General features: G+C 37.5%; 1 protein-coding gene across 13 annotated transcripts in view; it reads left to right on the top strand.

Annotated features, from left to right (window-relative positions):
* The window catches only part of NRXN1 (neurexin 1), a 1,209,846-nt gene that overhangs the window by 541,149 nt on the left and 650,290 nt on the right, over window positions 1-18,407 (top strand). For all 13 annotated transcript variants that reach the window (XM_018055223.1, XM_018055219.1, XM_018055217.1 and 10 more), the window contains 2 exons: window positions 1,393-1,831; window positions 17,111-17,494. In XM_018055223.1, coding sequence (XP_017910712.1) covers window positions 1,393-1,831; window positions 17,111-17,494 — 823 coding nt within the window. The remainder of the gene's footprint in view (window positions 1-1,392; window positions 1,832-17,110; window positions 17,495-18,407) is intronic.

Genomic DNA, 18,407 nt, shown 5'->3' with positions numbered 1-18,407 from the left:
AATCCTGGAGAATCCTACATCCAGAGGAGCCTGGAGGGCCTGGAAGGCTACAGTTCATGGGGTCACAAAGAGTCGAACATGACTGAGTGACTAAGCATGCTCGTAAAGTATTATCTCTCTATAAACAAGTCTTGGAGATGAAACTCAGGGAGTCTGAAACCAGAACTTGCACTTTTACTCACTCTGAAAAGTGAACGTTCATTAACAAATCCTATCAGGAAATTTATCAGCCATATTATTGGCTCAATTACCATGGGTTTAGAAGAAATAACAGCTGTCTTGACCTGGTTAACTTTATAGCACTAATCAGACACAGGCTTATTTATTCTGTTATACAAGTTTATTTTTATACATGGATAAATGAATTTAGAAACTGACAGTGTTGGCTTGCTGTGAAATTTCAAGTGTCTTTGTAAAAATAATTAGATAGTTATCTGGACATGGATAAATAATTAATCCTTAAGTCAGTATCACTTACATCTTTTGGAAATGTAATTATCCATGGTATGGATTTTGTAGAGAAAGGATGTGAATCTCTCTTTATCCTTATGGCGGAATAGCTACAAATTTATTATGGTGATGTGATAGCAGCTGCATGACGTTGTGAGCCATTCTGGTGAATTTGTCCAAAGTGCTGTTTGGAGTCCCAGAAAGGCACTGGGACTATTAACAAGCAATGAGAACTACCCCACCACTTTGGTGAAGTGCCTTTGGAAATGAGGGAATAAGGCAAACTTTGTTCCATATCAGTATACAGTAAGAGTATTGGTTATATAGACTGAATGGATTTAGGGAAAACACCAAGTTCCAGAGTTAACTAACATTATTCAAACAGTTAATGCAGGGCAGGGTAAGAGAGAACTTCTGAATCTTAGTCATATTTTATAATTTTCCTGAGAAAATTTAAGATGTTTTCTATCTCAATTGTGATTTTACAAAGTTAATATATACCATGGAAGTGATCCTATATTTTAGGGAACTGGAATTTGAAAGTATTTAATTTCAAATATTTCAGTGATGGTAAAACTGAAAAACCTCAGCATATTTAATAAAGAAAGCATAATAGCCAACCAACAAAAGCAAATGCTTTAAATGCAAGTCTACACACACTTGAAATAATGAAATTTCTATACAGATTTATTCAAGTTATTTGAGTTAGCTACAGAGACTTTGTGTGAGTGTGTACACACATTATTTGAATGAAATTAGGTTAGAGTAGTTCAACGAATTGATACCTGGATTTTATTTGGCTGAAAAAAACTGTCTTGTACATCAAAAGGCAATAAACAGTGTATGTCTTTTCAGGCTCTACTTGGAAGTTACATGAACTGATAACAAATTTGAAATATTAAAATACGGGCACAGTTTCTCACTATTATCCTCTCCCTACAGGTTGTGTATAAAAATAATGATGTAAGGCTGGAATTATCTCGACTTGCCAAGCAAGGTGACCCAAAGATGAAGATCCATGGAGTGGTGGCATTTAAATGTGAGAATGTTGCAACTTTGGACCCAATCACCTTTGAAACCCCAGAATCCTTCATCTCTTTGCCTAAATGGAATGCAAAGAAAACAGGCTCCATATCCTTTGATTTCCGTACAACGGAGCCAAATGGCCTCATCTTATTTAGTCACGGCAAGCCACGACACCAAAAAGATGCCAAGCACCCACAGATGATAAAGGTAGACTTCTTTGCTATTGAGATGCTGGATGGCCACCTCTACCTCCTCCTGGACATGGGGTCAGGTACAATCAAAATCAAAGCCCTGCAGAAGAAGGTGAATGATGGAGAATGGTATCATGTGGACTTCCAGAGAGACGGACGGTCAGGTAATTTATCAGTTTTTCAACTGTTTATCTGTTAGAACACCATTCGAAAGGAATTAAAATCAACTCATATTAAAGAGTTCTTTCATTTCTGTCTTTAGGGGAAAGGAAATTGTTAGTATTTCTGTTTCACATCATACAACAATCAGAAGAAGCTAATTAATCATCATAGTTGGGCATCAAACCCCAAATGCTCAAATGACTTCAAGAACAGCTTCTTAAATGAACATTAAATGGATAATCAAGTGCCAAATCTTGCAAGAATTTTATCCTGAGTTTGCAAATGACAAAACTCAAGGTTCTTATGTTCCCAGTTATCTCTTATATCATTGGATGTCTAGAGGTGCCTGAAGTGGCAAATATAAAATCTGGAAAAAAATCAATGATTCATATAATCCTTAGTTTAATACAATATATATAAAATCCTTCAGTTAAGTTCAGTTGCTCAGTCATGTCTGACTCTTTGCGACCTCATGAATTGCAGCACACCAGGCCTCCCTGTCCATCACCATCTCCCGGAGTTCACTCAGACTCACGTCCATCAAGTCCGTGATGCCATCCAGCCATCTCATCCTCGGTCATCCCCTTCTCGTCCTGCCCCCAATCCCTCCCAGCATCAGAGTCTTTTCCAATGAGTCAACTCTTCGCATGAGGTGGCCAAAGTACTGGAGCTTCAGCTTTAGCATCATTCCTTCCAAAAAAATCCCAGGGTTGATCTCCTTCAGAATGGACTGGTTGGATCTCCTTGCAGTCCAAGGGACTCTCAAGAGTCTTCTCCAACACCACAGTTCAAAAGCATCAATTCTTCGGCGCTCAGCCTTCTTCACAGTCCAACTCTCACATCCATACATGACCACTGGAAAAACCATAGCCTTGACTAGACAGACCTTAGTTGGCAAAGTAATGTCTCTGCTTTTGAATATGCTATCTAGGTTGGTCATAACTTTTCTTCCAAGGAGTAAGTGTCTTTTAATTTCATGGCTGCAGTCACCATCTGCAGTGATTTTGGAGCCCCCCAAAATAAAGTCTGACACTGTTTCCACTGTTTCCCCATCTATTTCCCATGAAGTGAAGGGACCGGATGCCATGATCTTCGTTTTCTGAATGTTGAGCTTTAAGCCAACTTTTTTGCTCTCCTCTTTCACTTTCATCAAGAGGCGTTTTAGTTCCTCTTCACTTTCTGCCATAAGGGTGGTATCATCTGCATATCTGAGGTTCTTGATATTTCTCCCGGCGATCTTGATTCCAGCTTGTGCTTCTTCCAGCCTAGCGTTCCTCATGATGTACTCTGCATAGAAGATAAATAAGCAGGGTGACTATATACATCCTTGATGTATCCTTTTCCTATTTGGAACCAGTCTGTTGTTCCATGTCCAGTTTTAACTCTTGCTTCCTGACCTGCATACAGATTTCTCAAGAGGCATACACTATATTTTTTTATCCACGATGGGCCTACAGTATCCAAAACACTTTAATCAATACAGGAGGATTTCAAGGATGCTGGCAAAACTCTGCTGCCTTCCAAATAGGTTCCCTTTCTGATAAAAGAGGTTTCAAATTCCACCAATAAGAATTTATTTCTCTGACTTCCTTTTGCTGCACTTATTTATTTATTTTTTTTCTGAAGTCCTTGTGAAGTGGGGGGAAGGAGGACATGTGGTAGGGACGCCTGAAGAAATACCATTTACTTACTCTGAAATGCAGAAGTAGATTAGGGGGCTTAGGGAGTTGAGCAGTGTTAGGTTTGTGGGGCCAAGGACCATACAGGCAAAGCAAATAACATTTGGAAACCCAGAGGTGGTGGGGGCTGGTAGAGAGAGAAACAATTTGTTTCAGGTCTGCAACGGTATATATCTTTCACTTTCTTCACCTTTTGCTTTCATGCTGATTGGACCTCTCACTTACAAATCAAGTTATCTTCTAAGTGAAGATGGTTGAATTTAGACTTGGCCATTCTCCTCTCCCTCCCCCAGCTCTCTTATTTGGTTTTATACTATACTAGCCTCTCTGGATTCTCCACTAAATACCAGTATAAACTTGGCCTCAGCATTTTTTTATTAAGGCCTGGATTTCTTTCTTTGCAAAGCATCTTGGGAAGGATTCACTTGATTCCAGTACCAGGGACAGGGAATTAACAATGATGGAGACTAGGATTCTACATGTTCGCAAAGTTTCTTGAGGACATGATTTGGTCAGCCACATTTGGAAACCACAGATCAGACGACATTCAGATGACACCTAGAGTGCTTCTTTCAGATCCAAGAATCTGTGATTACCGTCCCAGGTTAGAAGGGCCTTGTTGAAGTGCTGGAGTGAGTTCCCCTTCTCACTCCCTCTTTTCACAGACTCCCACGTCACGTGTCTGTTTCTGGCTTCTCTGCAGCAGAGCAGTTTGCTATTTTACAATTATTCATGCCTTCCTTTTCTGTTTATCTATCTAGAAGATCATATTTTTACTTTTGGAAATATCATTTTTGTCCACTAAAATAAAGAGCTGAAATGTATGAAAATTGAGAGGGAGGCAGGGGTGAGGGTGAAGTGTTGAAGGATGGTCAGAACCCATTGCTCTGATCCCCAAGAATTGTACAGTTTCTGATTCATTCTTCTCTGTAAACTTGGTCTCTATGTTCTTTCATTCCTCTAAAGAAATTCAAAAGGAAAAGGAGCTACTGTTCTGTGTAGTCTGTGCTGTGTTGCCATTTTCTCCAGTATCTTAGATGATTGAGAGTAAAGAGTAAAAAAACTTTTTTGGTCTGTTGTACTATACTGTGCATTACAAATTGGATTCTTCTTTGTTTTTCCAATTTAAGCTGAGAAGAGTTCATTGATATGAATATAGAAATATAGTAATAGGTGGCCACCTGTTGGCTTCCCCCAGCCTATTTCTATCAGAGTTAACAATTAATTTACTTCTGAAGAACCTTCAGAAAGAAGACTTAAAAGAGGATGGGAACATGACTAATCTTGTGTTTGACGTACTAACTTACAGGTGTTATCACTTGACTTAAAATATATCTAGAACTAATTTTGAAAGTGACTTTCAAGAATATATATAATTTTAGTCAGATATTATAACAATTTAAAACATAACTGATCAGATCAGTAGGTATCTTTTGGAAGTTCAGAAGGGCAAAAAAAAAAAAAACAAAAAAAATACTACACTTCAGATCGGTTGTATTTCTTTCACCTAAATTTTTTTCTAGGTATTTTCTAAATGTATGGAAAAGTATGTAGTTAATGTCAGATTTTTATTAAATGCAAAATAATATGAAGTGGAAAATAAAACCATTCATTATTCATTTGATAATAATGATTTATACCTGGATATTTCTTTCTAGTCTTAAGTGGTGAAGCAATCTAATTAATTTCCCAAGTTCCCTGGATGATCTATTACAATAAGAATCAGATTAATACCTTAATCCTCAAGCCAAGGAAAATCTACTTTTTTTTCTATTTAAGCTCTTTAATTCATCCAGATTACCAAAATTTTATTAACTGCTCTGTTTATACCCTCATTGGAAAAGATCAGAGCAGAAAATACCAACTTTAATTTACAAAGTTCAGTGCTGAATGAGAAAAAGAGAGATGCCTTAAGAGAATATTATTTGCAGTAAGAAAGAAGATAAACAAATGGTGGATTTCTGTTAGAATCCAGCGGAAATATTTAGTATGCTTGATCTTGGTGTTTTGATGCTGAAGTACTTTGATAATGATTTCAGGTTAGTGAAATGAAACAAACAATATAAAAGCCAGTGTTCATTCACTAAACCAAATTCTGCCTTTACTAAATTGAAGGGAAAAAAAAGAGCTCATATTATGTTGGCCTAGCTCAAGGGAGTTTAACGTAGTTTTAATAACTGCAGCTGTTAATATTTTATATATAGTATTTTAATCAAGTTCTATATTTGCACATTGCAATGGTTTAGTATAAAGCAGCTTTTAAAAGATTGAATGACTAGCTGTGCTGGCTTTTATTTTACTTAAAGGATATTTCTGAGTTATGCTTGGTGAAATACTAAAATTTATAGTTCAGTTAAAACAAGGAAGGGGCTTCCCTGGTGGCTCAGACAGTAAACAATCTGCCTGCAATGTAAGAGACCTGGATTTGATCCCTGGGCTGGGAAGATCTCCTGGAGAAGGGAACGGTGACCCACTCCAGTATTCTCATCTGGAGAATTCCATGGACAGAGGAGCCTGGTGGGCTATAGTCCATGAGGTCACAAAGAGTCAGACATGGCTGAGCAACTAACACTTTCACTTTTGAAATTAAAAAACATAGTATTTCAAGACATAATTTGTTTCACCCATATTTCACATCAGCTATATTCAGAGGCTGTATGAAAATTACTCAATATAATATGGAAGATGATACTGATATAACAGGGCAACATTGGCTGATTTCTGACACATGGACAATGAAGGTCATAGCTATTGATTTGTCTGGGAACCTCTTTGGCTGAATATTTTAAAAGCATTTAATGAGCCATATTATCTCTGTTATTAAAATAGAGGAATCCGGGGCCTGGGAATTATTCTTTCTCCTATTGACCATACTAAAATTAGTAGGCCAGCAGTCATGGTCATTAATTTGATGCTAATAATTCTTGGCTATCTTGTTCAGCGATTGAGTTAAAACTGTATTGGTAGATAAGTTGAATTTTTTATATTCCCCAGTTTATAAGGAAAATCCATGTATAACAAGGACTATCTTATTTATGTTTATATCCATAGGTCCTGGTGCTTCTATATGCAGTAATAGGTGCTCCATACATATTTGGTATAAGAAAAAGATAAAGAATTAAAACATGTAAATGGATCAGTGCCAACCCACCCCAATATTCTAAAAATAGTAACATCATTACACTTGAAGAGTAATAGCACTCTTTTAGTTGTAAATGCAGCTTCTTAAAGGAATTATGTTACTTCCTAAAAGCAGTTTACACAGTATAACAGGGTAACAGGTCTTCTTTTATGAATATGATGCCATCCTCCAAGCCAGGATGTCTGGAAAAAAATGCAGTGGAGGAGTTAAACAATTGTTAGTTGATTGTGACAAGCTTTTATGAGAACAGAACTGCTATTCCTGCTTGTTCACGAGCTCCCTATATCATGCACATATGAACAGGTAGGCAGAAGGACCATTAATCCTGAGCGAAGGTGTTTGCTTCTTTCTGAGGGCTAGAATATGCAGCCACAGTAATCACACTACTGACAAGGGAGACAGTCACTCAGGATGTCCATTCTTCTGGTTATTTGTCCTTCTGTCCTTCGTTCGCTAAGAGGTGGGTACATGGGAAATGTCTAATGGGAAATACCACCTTCATCTGAATACTTTTCCAGAATTTTCAGCACAATTCATTGTATTAGATTATATGTCCTTCTTCCACGCCATAACTTGGGGAAATAAAAACTTTTTCACTTCCAAACTTTGACTAACACTGTTTTGCCACAGCTGTTCTCTCCGTACTTCTTTTGTTGCCTGCTTAGTCTATGACTCCTGGAGAAGGAAATGGCAACCCACTCCAGTACTCTTGCCTGGAAAATTCCATATACTGAGGAGCCTGGGGTCGCAAAGAGTTGGACACGACTGAGCAACTTCACTTTCACTTTCACTTTAGTCTATAACTGGTCACGTTGGGGACCAGTGAACTACGTGGACTAAGCCACAGGTGGCATTTTCAGATCCTGCACTAAATGGCAAAGGAGGAACCATACAAAATGCCAGCCTGACTTGTGGATCAGAGGGTATGATTTGAATGTCACAAAAAGTGGACATGCTCAATATATAACATAATTACTTTACACAGCAAGACTCCTTAGTTGCTGAGTTAATAAATATGATTGATGGGACTCATTACTCTGCAAAGTTTAAAGGATGAACAACTCAGTATTTTCTTACCAGCCCTTCTTACCTTTTCTAGGGTGTCCCTTTGCCTCACTTTTGCTCCCAAACTCAGTACAAGATTGCCTCCCAGGTATTTAACTGAAGGATGAATTGTGCTAAAATTAAAAGGAAGTTAATGACTGTTTTCTTGAGGCAGATATATCATTTAAATTTGCATTAAGCTCTATGACTGAATCAAGAGTATCCTCTCAAGTATTTTTATAGTAAACTGCCAGTCATTTTTTTCTTATTTTTGCAAACCATCATTGCACATTGAAATCAAAGAGAAAACTCATTATTCTCATCAAATTCTGCTTGTGTACAGCAGGGTATAGCAGATTGTATCAGCAGTTTTTCATGGGTAAGCCTACATTTAACAGTTAAGAAGCCACTGAGAGCTGAATCGAAGTCACAGACTTCCAGTTTAAGAACTAGAAATTACAGAGGGAAAAGCACAAGGCTCTCTCCAGAGCACATAATTAGAGGTTTCTAGTAATCACTGTTTGATGTGAACAGCACTTTCTAGCTATCTATTACCAGCACTGATTTCTGTGTATACCATTCATGAATCACCCCTCTTAAACATTTCTACTTGAACAACCATTAGAGGATTTCTCTGTTTAGGTCTTCATTTGAATTTGCTCTCTGACTATAAACATTCCTCCCATGCTTCTACCTAGTAGCCTGTTGCATACATTTGAAATAATATTAAGTGAATGTATAACACTTTATTTTGTACCTATGTCCATTAAACACCACTACCCATCCATGGGAAGACTAAAATACTTTATCAATAATTTATCAATTATTTGACAATCCTAATGACTAGATGGAGGCAATGTTGCATATGAAAATGTTTTGAATGGGGAGAGGGGGAAAGGCAACAAATGAGTTTCTTCTCTAAAATACATTCAGAGTAAGTAAATGAATATAAGGATCAATTTAATAAAATGTAAAATACAGACATGTCATGAATTAAGCAGGTGCATATACAAACACACACAGCAGTTTCCAGTTTCAAAACATTTTCATTTTTGCATATCTTCCTCTATTTTTTGTTAATAGGTATGTATATTTTATACAGTTGCAATTAAAGTACAAACTTACTTTTTCGGGCTGTTTAATATAGTATCATGAATTCTTTTTTAACTGAAAAATATCTAAAGTAACAACACTTATTCTGTGGGAATTATGGAAACAGCATCTAAGAATCAGAGCAGAGTTTGCAGAGGCACCTTCACCAACCTTCCGGGGCTGTAGGACTCAAATGTATTAATGTTTATAGTGTCTGTAGGAAAGAAAGTCATGCAGACAAACATAGACAGTACCCATCTAAGCACTGCCCAAGGGACTTGACTACTCCACCCCACTATAGGGACAGAGGCAGGTCATCTCACCTGAGATAAGGGAAGGTGTCAAACCACCCTAGGCTAAAGTTATTAAAACTCCCATCATAAATGAATAAATACACACTTGGATTATAAATTGGCATCTCTGAGGAAACATTTCATGTCATGTGATGGCTAATTTCTCAATAGAATTAGTAACTTGGCATTCTTATTTTATACATTGTTCTTGGGAGTTGGTTGACTGGTATGTCCAGGGGATCTTCCCAACCCAGGGATCGAACCCGGGTCTCCCACATTGGAGGCAGGCGCTTTAACCTCTGAGCTACCAGGGAAGCCCAATATGTATGCATAAAGATATAATATGAAGACTTTCATTATAATTTAGTGTAAAACAGTGAATTTTTTAAAAAAGTTAAAATGTTCATCAATAGAGGACAAACTCAGAGAGGTGGAACCTCTCTTTCTAAATATACTAAATATACTAAATATACTAAATCTTTATAGCGTACTCTTTTAAGGGGCAGATGCTGGACCTTGGTGTCAGGTGCATCCTCAAGACGTGAATGTTTGGCAAAAATCACCACAATATTGTAAAGTAATTAGCCTCCAATTAAAATTTCACAAAAAAGAAAAATGTGAGGGAGCACCAAAAAAAAAAAAAGTATTTAACTGACCACACACAGCCATAGTGGCTGTCACTGTGGAGTGCTGAGCAGAAATCTGTGGAAATTCTAGAAAATAATATTTTAATTGCTGTGATATATGTCACTTGATTGATATTTACAACTTCCCAGCATTGTGTATGATCATTTTAAAAATTCATATGTATAAATATACTGTTATGAGTACATGTGTTTGTATTTGTGCCTGTGCTTAATTCATGACATATCTGTAACATATAAATATGTACTGTTAGTGAAAAAGTTTAATCAGCTCATAAAATACCTAAGTGAAAAGTTTTTCTTTTCTACACACTTCCATAATAAATTCATTTCCCACTTCCATTGGTAAAAGAATTTGTTGTTGAAAAATTCCAGATATTTTCCTATGCACCAACATATCTATAAAAATAATTATACATATAAAATAAATGTAGAGCTTCTTTTGTACATTAAAGTTACTCTTTATCAATTATTGGGTGACTTAAAAATATTAACTTTTTTTTAGGCCATCCTTTATAGTGATATCATATATCTCTAGTTTAAAGATATCAATATTTACTTATTCCTCTATTATAATATTCCTCTGTTGATGGAGGAATATCAAACTTTTAAATGTTACTTCAAGATTTATTTTTTTCATAAATCTTTTAATTTCTGAAATTTCCAGCTCACAGAGGACATTTAACTTTTTAAAAAATCCAGTTTTAAACTAATTTATAATGAAAGTCTTTATATTATATCTTTATGCATATTGATCAGAATTTCTGTAGGATAGATTATGGGAACTGGAATTGCTGTGTTAACTACATTTTTAAAGATAATCAAAGGATATTTTACTACAAGCTGTTTCAGTCTGCACTCTTTACAGAAACTACTTATTTTTGGCTCTGCTGGGTCTTGGTTGCTGGCTTTCTCTAGTTGCAGAGAGCGGGAGCTACTCTGTAGTTGTAGGGTATAGGCTTCTCATTGGAATGGCTTCTTTTGTTGCACAGTATGGGCTTTAAAGCATAAGGGCTTCAGTAGCTGGGGGGCATGAGCTCAGCAGTTGCAGTGCGTGGGCTCCAGAGTGTCAGGGCTTCAGTCATTGTGGAACACAGGCTTAGTTGCTCTGTGACATGTGGAATCTTCCCAGATGAGGGATCGAACCTGTCTCCTGCATTGGCAGGCAAATGCTTAGCTACTTGACCACCAGAGAAGTCCCCATCTACACTCTTATCTGCAGTGTATGAGCTGCCCTTTTCTCCTTTCTCTTGGCTTTTACTAAGAAATACCTAACTTTTAAGTGTTGCTTCAAGATTTGTTTTTTCATTTGTCTGTTTAATCTCTGAAATTCCCAGTTCACAGTAATCCAAGTAAACAAGAAATACATAGTAATAACCAGAAAACTGAATATTAAGATTGTATTTTTGTTTTGTTTTCAAGCAAAATTAATTTTAGTTCTTATTATAAGCCTAATACATGAAGTTGTTTTTAAAAAGACATAGAAAACTAAAAAGAAAGAATAAAGAAACAAAAGAGAAAGCAAGAAAACTATCCATTTATGATAGTACTACTTCAAAACTCCCATTATTAATATTTTGGTATTTTTACTACCTATTTATGGGAATAATGTAATTTTCATTTTGCATCACACACTGAAATCAGTGCTTTATTCTGTTTTTATCGCTTGTATTATGCCTTTACAGCCCTACACGCTCCTCTGTCCATGGGATTTCCCAGGCAATAATATCGGAGTGGGTTGTCATTTCCTTCTCCAAGGGATCTTTCCGATCCAGGGATCAAACCCACGTCTCCTGCATTGGCAGGCAGATTCTTTACTACTGAGCCACTTGGGCTTCCCTCGAAGCAGAGTTACAGATAGATTAAATTTATATCCAACTAAAAAAAATATTTTAAACAGTAATTACAAAAATTTTACTCACTGAAGAATTTTAGTAACCATGCAGGCAAGTCGTTTATTTTGTATAAGAGCCACGCTGAAGCTTAATAAATCTGTTATTTGACTAAGCTCCTGAACTAGTTAGTTGCAAAGCTAGAACATGAAAATTGGTTTCCTTCTACCAGGTAAAATCATTTCCCCTTAGAACACACTTTCTATTCCCTTATTTCTCAATCACTTAAACTTTTGCAGTAATTTAAAACTTGAAACCAAATTAACTTGTTTTAAATCTCACCTTTGCTTCATGTTTCTCTTCACCCTCTAAGCTAATCGGGAAATAGAATAGCCAGGAAGAACTGGATGAGAAAAAGAGTAGAAACTAGCAATTTATAAATACCAGACCAAAACATGAAGCTAATTTCCATTTTTATAGCTAAGATTTCCCCTACATATATTTTTACATTAAGGTGAATTTATATTATTTATGCTTATGGATATTTTAAAATATTACCTAATCGATTAAGTTTATTACTTTGTTTATTACTTCTGTTTTACCTCTTGCACATACTATGAAAACAACTAGATTTAAATGTTAATATAAGTTAACGTGGGTGCCTCCCAGGTGGCTCAGTGATAAAGAATCTTTCTGCCAATGCAGAAGTTGTGGGTTTGATCCATGAGTCAGGAAGACCCCCTGGAGAAGGAAATGGCAACCCACTCCAGTATTCTTGCCTGAGAATTCCCATGGACAGAAGAGCCTTAAGGGCTACAGTCCTTGGGGTCTCAAAGAGTTAGACACAGCTAAGGGAGTGAGCACACACAAGTTAATGTGATTTCTATATTAAGATGTTAAAAGTCCTATGCACACAAATACCTTTGTTTTCAAAGAAATTTCATTTCTTTAAAAGTAAAATAGCACAGCAAGGTACTTTGGATTCTTAAATATTGAAGCATGAAACACCAATCCAAGTAATCCCCAAATATGACTGCCATCTACATAGTATAGCAGCTCAGATATAACTGTATTTACATAAAATGTTTTATTTGCCAGAAACTTCACATGTAATTATAATGGAAGAAGGTAAAATGTGTGAAATAATCAAGCTGTTTCAAGGAGAACATGCCGGTATTTGTCATTCCTGGAAAAAATGATAGGAGGCTAATCCAGTAGCACACTCAGATTTTTGTTTTAAGTATTTATTTACATATGATCATACCTCAACCTTTGGAAATGCTTAATTTCTATTGATATATACAACTGCAGCAACCACTCATGGCCTTTAATTATCAAAGAATAAGAATTAAATATTCATTTCATATTTTCTTGGTAATCATTGCCTTTAAAATTCAATTATAGGCACCTGAGAACGTTAATACTGAAATTTCAGTGTTCTCCTATGTAAAGTGTTAAGTTGACTTGACTGAATTTGGAAATTCCACCATGAGTTTTTTTGCTTAGGTAAAAAGGTCCCTTGATCCATGTCAATAATAAAATCATTAAGGAACTAGGGATTCAAATCCTTTACCAGAAACAGGTGTGTTTCAGGACAGTTGCACATGGGGAGCCTAAAATATCCATCTCTATTTTGAGTTTGACTAACTAATAAAATATAGGTATTATTTCAAACAAATTTTTACTCTTTGAATCTTCAAAACATAAAAACAATAATTTCTGTGCCCTCTCAAGTCCTACCCTTTTCCTTTTTTTTTTTTTTTTTTGCCATCCCTTTTACAAAGATCTTCTAACATACAAGTGAATTGACAAAGCATGTAAAGCATGTAGGTGGTTTTGGGTCACAGTCATTTCATTCTGTTTGTTTGTAAACTATTTCAGTGAATAATATCTAATACATGCATTTGTTCATGGAGACTCCATACCTTGAAACTGGGGCTAAATGAAAGTGTTGATTTTCTTGGATTATATTTGATGTGAAGTTAGGATTGCATTCTTTTGCTTCTTCTCCACCTTTCATTCTTCTTCTTCCCAAGAGAAGTCTCAGACTGTCTCTCAAAGGGATAATAAGGAGAAGAGCAATCTTACCCTTTATGATAGTAACTTCTCAGTGTTTTCTGAACATAGAATGCAACCTTTCAGTTAGTTCTGAAATGAGTTTGGTGGGTCATGTCTAGCATTTGTATTAATATACTTATAAGAAAACATTATCAGAGTGTCTCAGAATTAGTAGAGATATTTTCCTGTTAAATATTTCAGTGTGTGAACATATGTGTGTGTATGTGTATGCATGCACTGGGCTGCATGAAAACTATGGTTTAACTTTAGTTGTGATCAGAAAACTCTAATCTCAAAGTTATAGTGAATATCTTACTCTGGCCACAGCAAGAATATCCATAGAGACATAATCTTTGGTCGCTCAATCGTGTTCGACTCTTTGTGACCCTTTGGACTATAGCCTGCCAGGGTCCATGAGATTTCCCAGGCAAGAATAGTGGAGTGGGTGCCATTTCCTCCTCCAAGAAATCTTCCTGACCCAAGGATTGAACTCACGTCTCTTGTATCAGCTGCATTCCAGGCAGACTCTTTAGCAGCTGATCCATACTGGAATGGGTCACAGTGAAATATCTGAACTTAAATACTTTGTTCAGAGCAGGCACTAATGCACCATAGTTAGAAGACCTAGTCAGTCACTCCATTCTGTCAGACAGACTCTTCATGGATGATTATCTGAAATACTTGGCAGCAGATTTGCCCCAAGAGTGTAGACATACTGAAGACCGCAGAGTGTACTGAACTCAGCAAACTATGCAGAGGAGACCGAGGGAAGTGCTATGCAAAAAAGCCACTGGATTTCCTCATCTCAGGAATCCTCCAAACATCCTCATCCTCAGTGTCAGAATCAACACCATGAATGAGGACAAGACAGTTTTTCAGAGTGTTTTCCCAGTCCTGAGCTAAATCAAACTTATTCCATGAATAAAAAGGCGTATGGGGAAAATTGGATATTTTAAAAATATCCCCAGTCTGGAAATACAAGCTATCCCCAGTCTTGTAAAACTTACTCTGTGTCTCCTAACAGTTGTGTCTCAATAATATGTACTCATTTGCAGGAAGTCTTCTTGAACTAATTAAAAATAGGGGCTGGCACCTCTCTCTCTGTTATCTTAAAAACCTAAGTCATTGTTTTCCTTGTGTGCAAAACTTTGCTTTCAACGTATGCTGTTTTTTTTTATGTCCACTTTTCCTTTTATCATTAATACTTAACTCTCATCATTTTCTAACTTACTTTAGCTGCTGCAGTGGTTAGGGATCATGTCTTAATTTACTTCTTAGGGCATTTTGGACAGTTAAAAATGCATGTGGTGAAATTCTGTTTAGAACAGTGTCACCATTCTCTCAGAATTTTATATTTTATTTCCCCTAAATGATTTTTAAAATATTTTTCTAAGTAGGATTTTCTGCTCCGTGTATTTCTAATGAATTTTCTTCTAGACACCTGCACAAATGTGAACAGTAAAAATGAGTACTTGGCCATTTTCCTCTTTTGCTGCCTCCAAAATCCCTATTATACTCCCCTCTTTGGAAGGCCAAAATAGCAACGCGTCTGAGTGTTTCTCCCCTAGGAGCCTTTTCCATTTCTTTCTGTGGAAGTCTAGAGAGGCAAATGCACTCTTAATGACTTGGCCAGCTGCACAGTCCCTGTCAGCAGCTTCCACTGCCCTTCTCCCTCACAAAGACGGATCCCATTACACTGCTCACATTGGGGAGTGCGCCTCTGCTGGGATGTGAGGGCCTCCTGGGCACAGTGCAGGCCCCGGCAGCCCTGTGTGCTTAGATGCACACTTCACATTCACTGCAGGCCGTGGTTCCCTTTGGAGTGGGCCTCAGCTAAACTAAAACACATCTTCCTACTCTCCTGCTTCCCAGCGGTGAAGAACCCGCCTGCCAGTGCAGGAGACATAAGAGATGCAGGTTTGGTCCCTGGCCGGGAAGATCCCCTAGAGGAGGGCATGGCAACCCACTCCAGTATTCTTGCCTGGGAAATCCCATGGACAGAGGAGGCTGGTGGGCTACAGTCCATGGGGTCACAGAGAGTCAGATGTGGCTAAGGCGACTTAGCACGCACACTTACCCTCTACACACATTACCTTTTTCTTTTCTGTCCCCACATTTTGTACCCCATCTTCTGTCTTCAGGCATCTCCTGTATGTCTACATCCTAAATCCCTGAGTCTTCTAATACACTTTCTCTTGTTAGACCCTTTCTAGTCTGCTTTATGGTCTAGACCTAAGAAAGAAATTTGGAATAATCTCGAAACGGGTCAGTGTGGTGTTCATTTCAGGTATCATACCTGCATTTTTGCAAAGATCTTTCTGGAAATAGAGTATTAGTGGTTTGTTGAGTAATCTGGTGGTACATTGGGGAAGTTTTAATCAGGAAAATGCCTTCTATCTTTCCTATTTCTTCTTTTAATGGATTCCATAAATATATACTTTTTTCTGTGGTCTTCAAGTTATCCCATGTAAATGTCTACCTCTTAATCCCATGTTTAAGACTAGGGTTTCTATATCTTTATAAACTAATAGAGTAATTTACTCCTCACACTGTAGTGAGGAAGAAAAAAAAATGAATTTAAATACGTAACTAGTTTGGTTTAAAGAAAAAAATAGACACCTAACTTGACTTGGATCTTGAGATGAATCATATTACACACATTTATGTAGTGCTTACTACAAACCAGATATTTTACTTGTATTATTTTATTTAACACTCATATAAGGTAGGTCATATTAGTATGCCCACATTGTGGATGAATAACTGAGGCCACAAGGGCTAATCAAGATTCATACAGCTAAGTGTGATGAAGTCAGGTTTTGCTATAATCTGTCAATGTATTGCATTCTATTAAAAAAAAAAAAAACCAACAACAATGAAGTCTATTACAGATGGGGACACAGCACAAGCTTTCATTGATTTGCAGATGCATACCAGCTTTGCAAATGAACACTAGCCAAAGAGAGCCTGGCTTTTATTACAGGGAGTGATACAGAATGCCAATTTTTCCTTCTTTCCTTCTCTCCCTCTCCTTCACTGTCTCCCCACAAGCACCCCCTTATCCGCTCTCCGTCTCCTCTCTTCCTTTCTTGCCATCTTGGCTGACCCGTTAGAGAGTGATAAGTATGCCATTTTCTCTCCCCTCGTTCTCTCCTGCTTTCCCTTCCTCCCCTTTTCTGCCTTCCTTCCTTTCTTTCCTTCCTTTTCCCCCCTAAATTCTTGGAGGCTGACAACAGTCCTTCTTGCCTGTACACTTTGGTTTTCATTCCCAAAGTGAAATAACAACCATTTTAATGACAGTCCACCTTATTCTTCAAGCTCCTTGATTCCTCAGGTTTCTATACATTTCCCTGGGAAGTACACCAGGAATAGGAAGAAAAATAAGAAATGTTTGCCGTCACGGGGTTCACCCTCAGGCAGATGGCAGAAAGAAAGGGTGACGTTTAGATGAGGTTGCCTTCTGTAAAGACTCATGTGCTCTCTTGTCTTTGCACCAGGTACCATTTCTGTCAACACACTGCGCACGCCTTACACCGCTCCTGGCGAGAGTGAGATTCTGGACCTGGATGATGAGTTGTACCTGGGGGGCTTGCCAGAAAATAAGGCTGGCCTCGTCTTCCCCACCGAGGTGTGGACTGCGCTGCTCAACTACGGCTACGTGGGCTGCATACGAGATCTGTTCATTGATGGCCAGAGCAAAGATATCCGGCAAATGGCTGAAGTTCAAAGTACTGCTGGCGTGAAGCCCTCCTGCTCAAGAGAAACAGCAAAACCGTGCCTTAGCAACCCCTGCAAAAACAACGGCATGTGCAGGGATGGGTGGAACAGATATGTCTGCGATTGTTCCGGAACAGGCTATCTTGGCAGGTCCTGTGAGAGAGGTATGATTCCAAAATCCTAGCAGCCAACTCCCCTGAGATGAAAAACGTATTCAGTGTGGACCTCACACCTTAAATGACCATTGAAATGTAATATGTGCTCTGGGGAAGTAAACTCTGCAAGCAGAGTGGCCACAGGGATGCTTTACTGACAAGTCTGTATTGATTTTCAAAGGGCTTGATTCTGGGAATGCACAGCCCTTTAAGTATATCACAGGAATACATAGTAAGGTCCTTGACATCCTTGAGGGTATGGGCCTAAGATGTATCATAGACAATCACTGTCTCTTTTGCCCAGTTTTTAATTTCCAGACACTGGAAAGTAAAATAAAAATAATAAAACGAATGAATCCAGCATACTTTTGGCATCTAGTGCTAATATGTAGGTCAAAAATAGCATTCAAAGCAAGCTAAGCTGTAAGTTGCAACTTCCCTGACACTGAGCCTGTTCATTTTACTTTAGTCAACCTTCTCAAGGTTGAAATTTGAAGAGTAAGGTGATTTTAAACCATTTAAGTTACACCAGTATTTTCAGAAATGCACCCTAATTTCAGAGACACTTACCTTGGTCTAAGACTCAACTGATTATAGAAGGTTTCTTTACCAATTTGATATTAAGGCTTATTGTGTCTGAAAGCGCTGAATGGTTGCCTCCCTTTCCTTCTCTAGCAGAAGGCAAAGCTACATTTTTTTTTTTCCCTTTTCTTCTCCCATTAGAAGGAGACTAAGGATTAAAGGAAAAGTAAACTGTGATAGCTGCCACTGCTCATCTAGAGACCAGTCAAAAGGAAGAAATAGCAGAGCAAATAGGTCTAAGTATGTTTTTTCATCGACTCAAGAGTTTCAAATAAATGCTTTAGTCACTATACTCATTGCCACTCATTTTTAACAATGGAACAAAAATCAATATGAAAAA

Source organism: Capra hircus, chromosome 11, assembly GCF_001704415.2.
Source record: "Capra hircus breed San Clemente chromosome 11, ASM170441v1, whole genome shotgun sequence".
Lineage (NCBI taxonomy): Eukaryota > Metazoa > Chordata > Mammalia > Artiodactyla > Bovidae > Capra > Capra hircus.
Note: the sequence above shows the minus strand (reverse complement) of the source record. Positions and strands in the feature narration are given on the sequence as shown.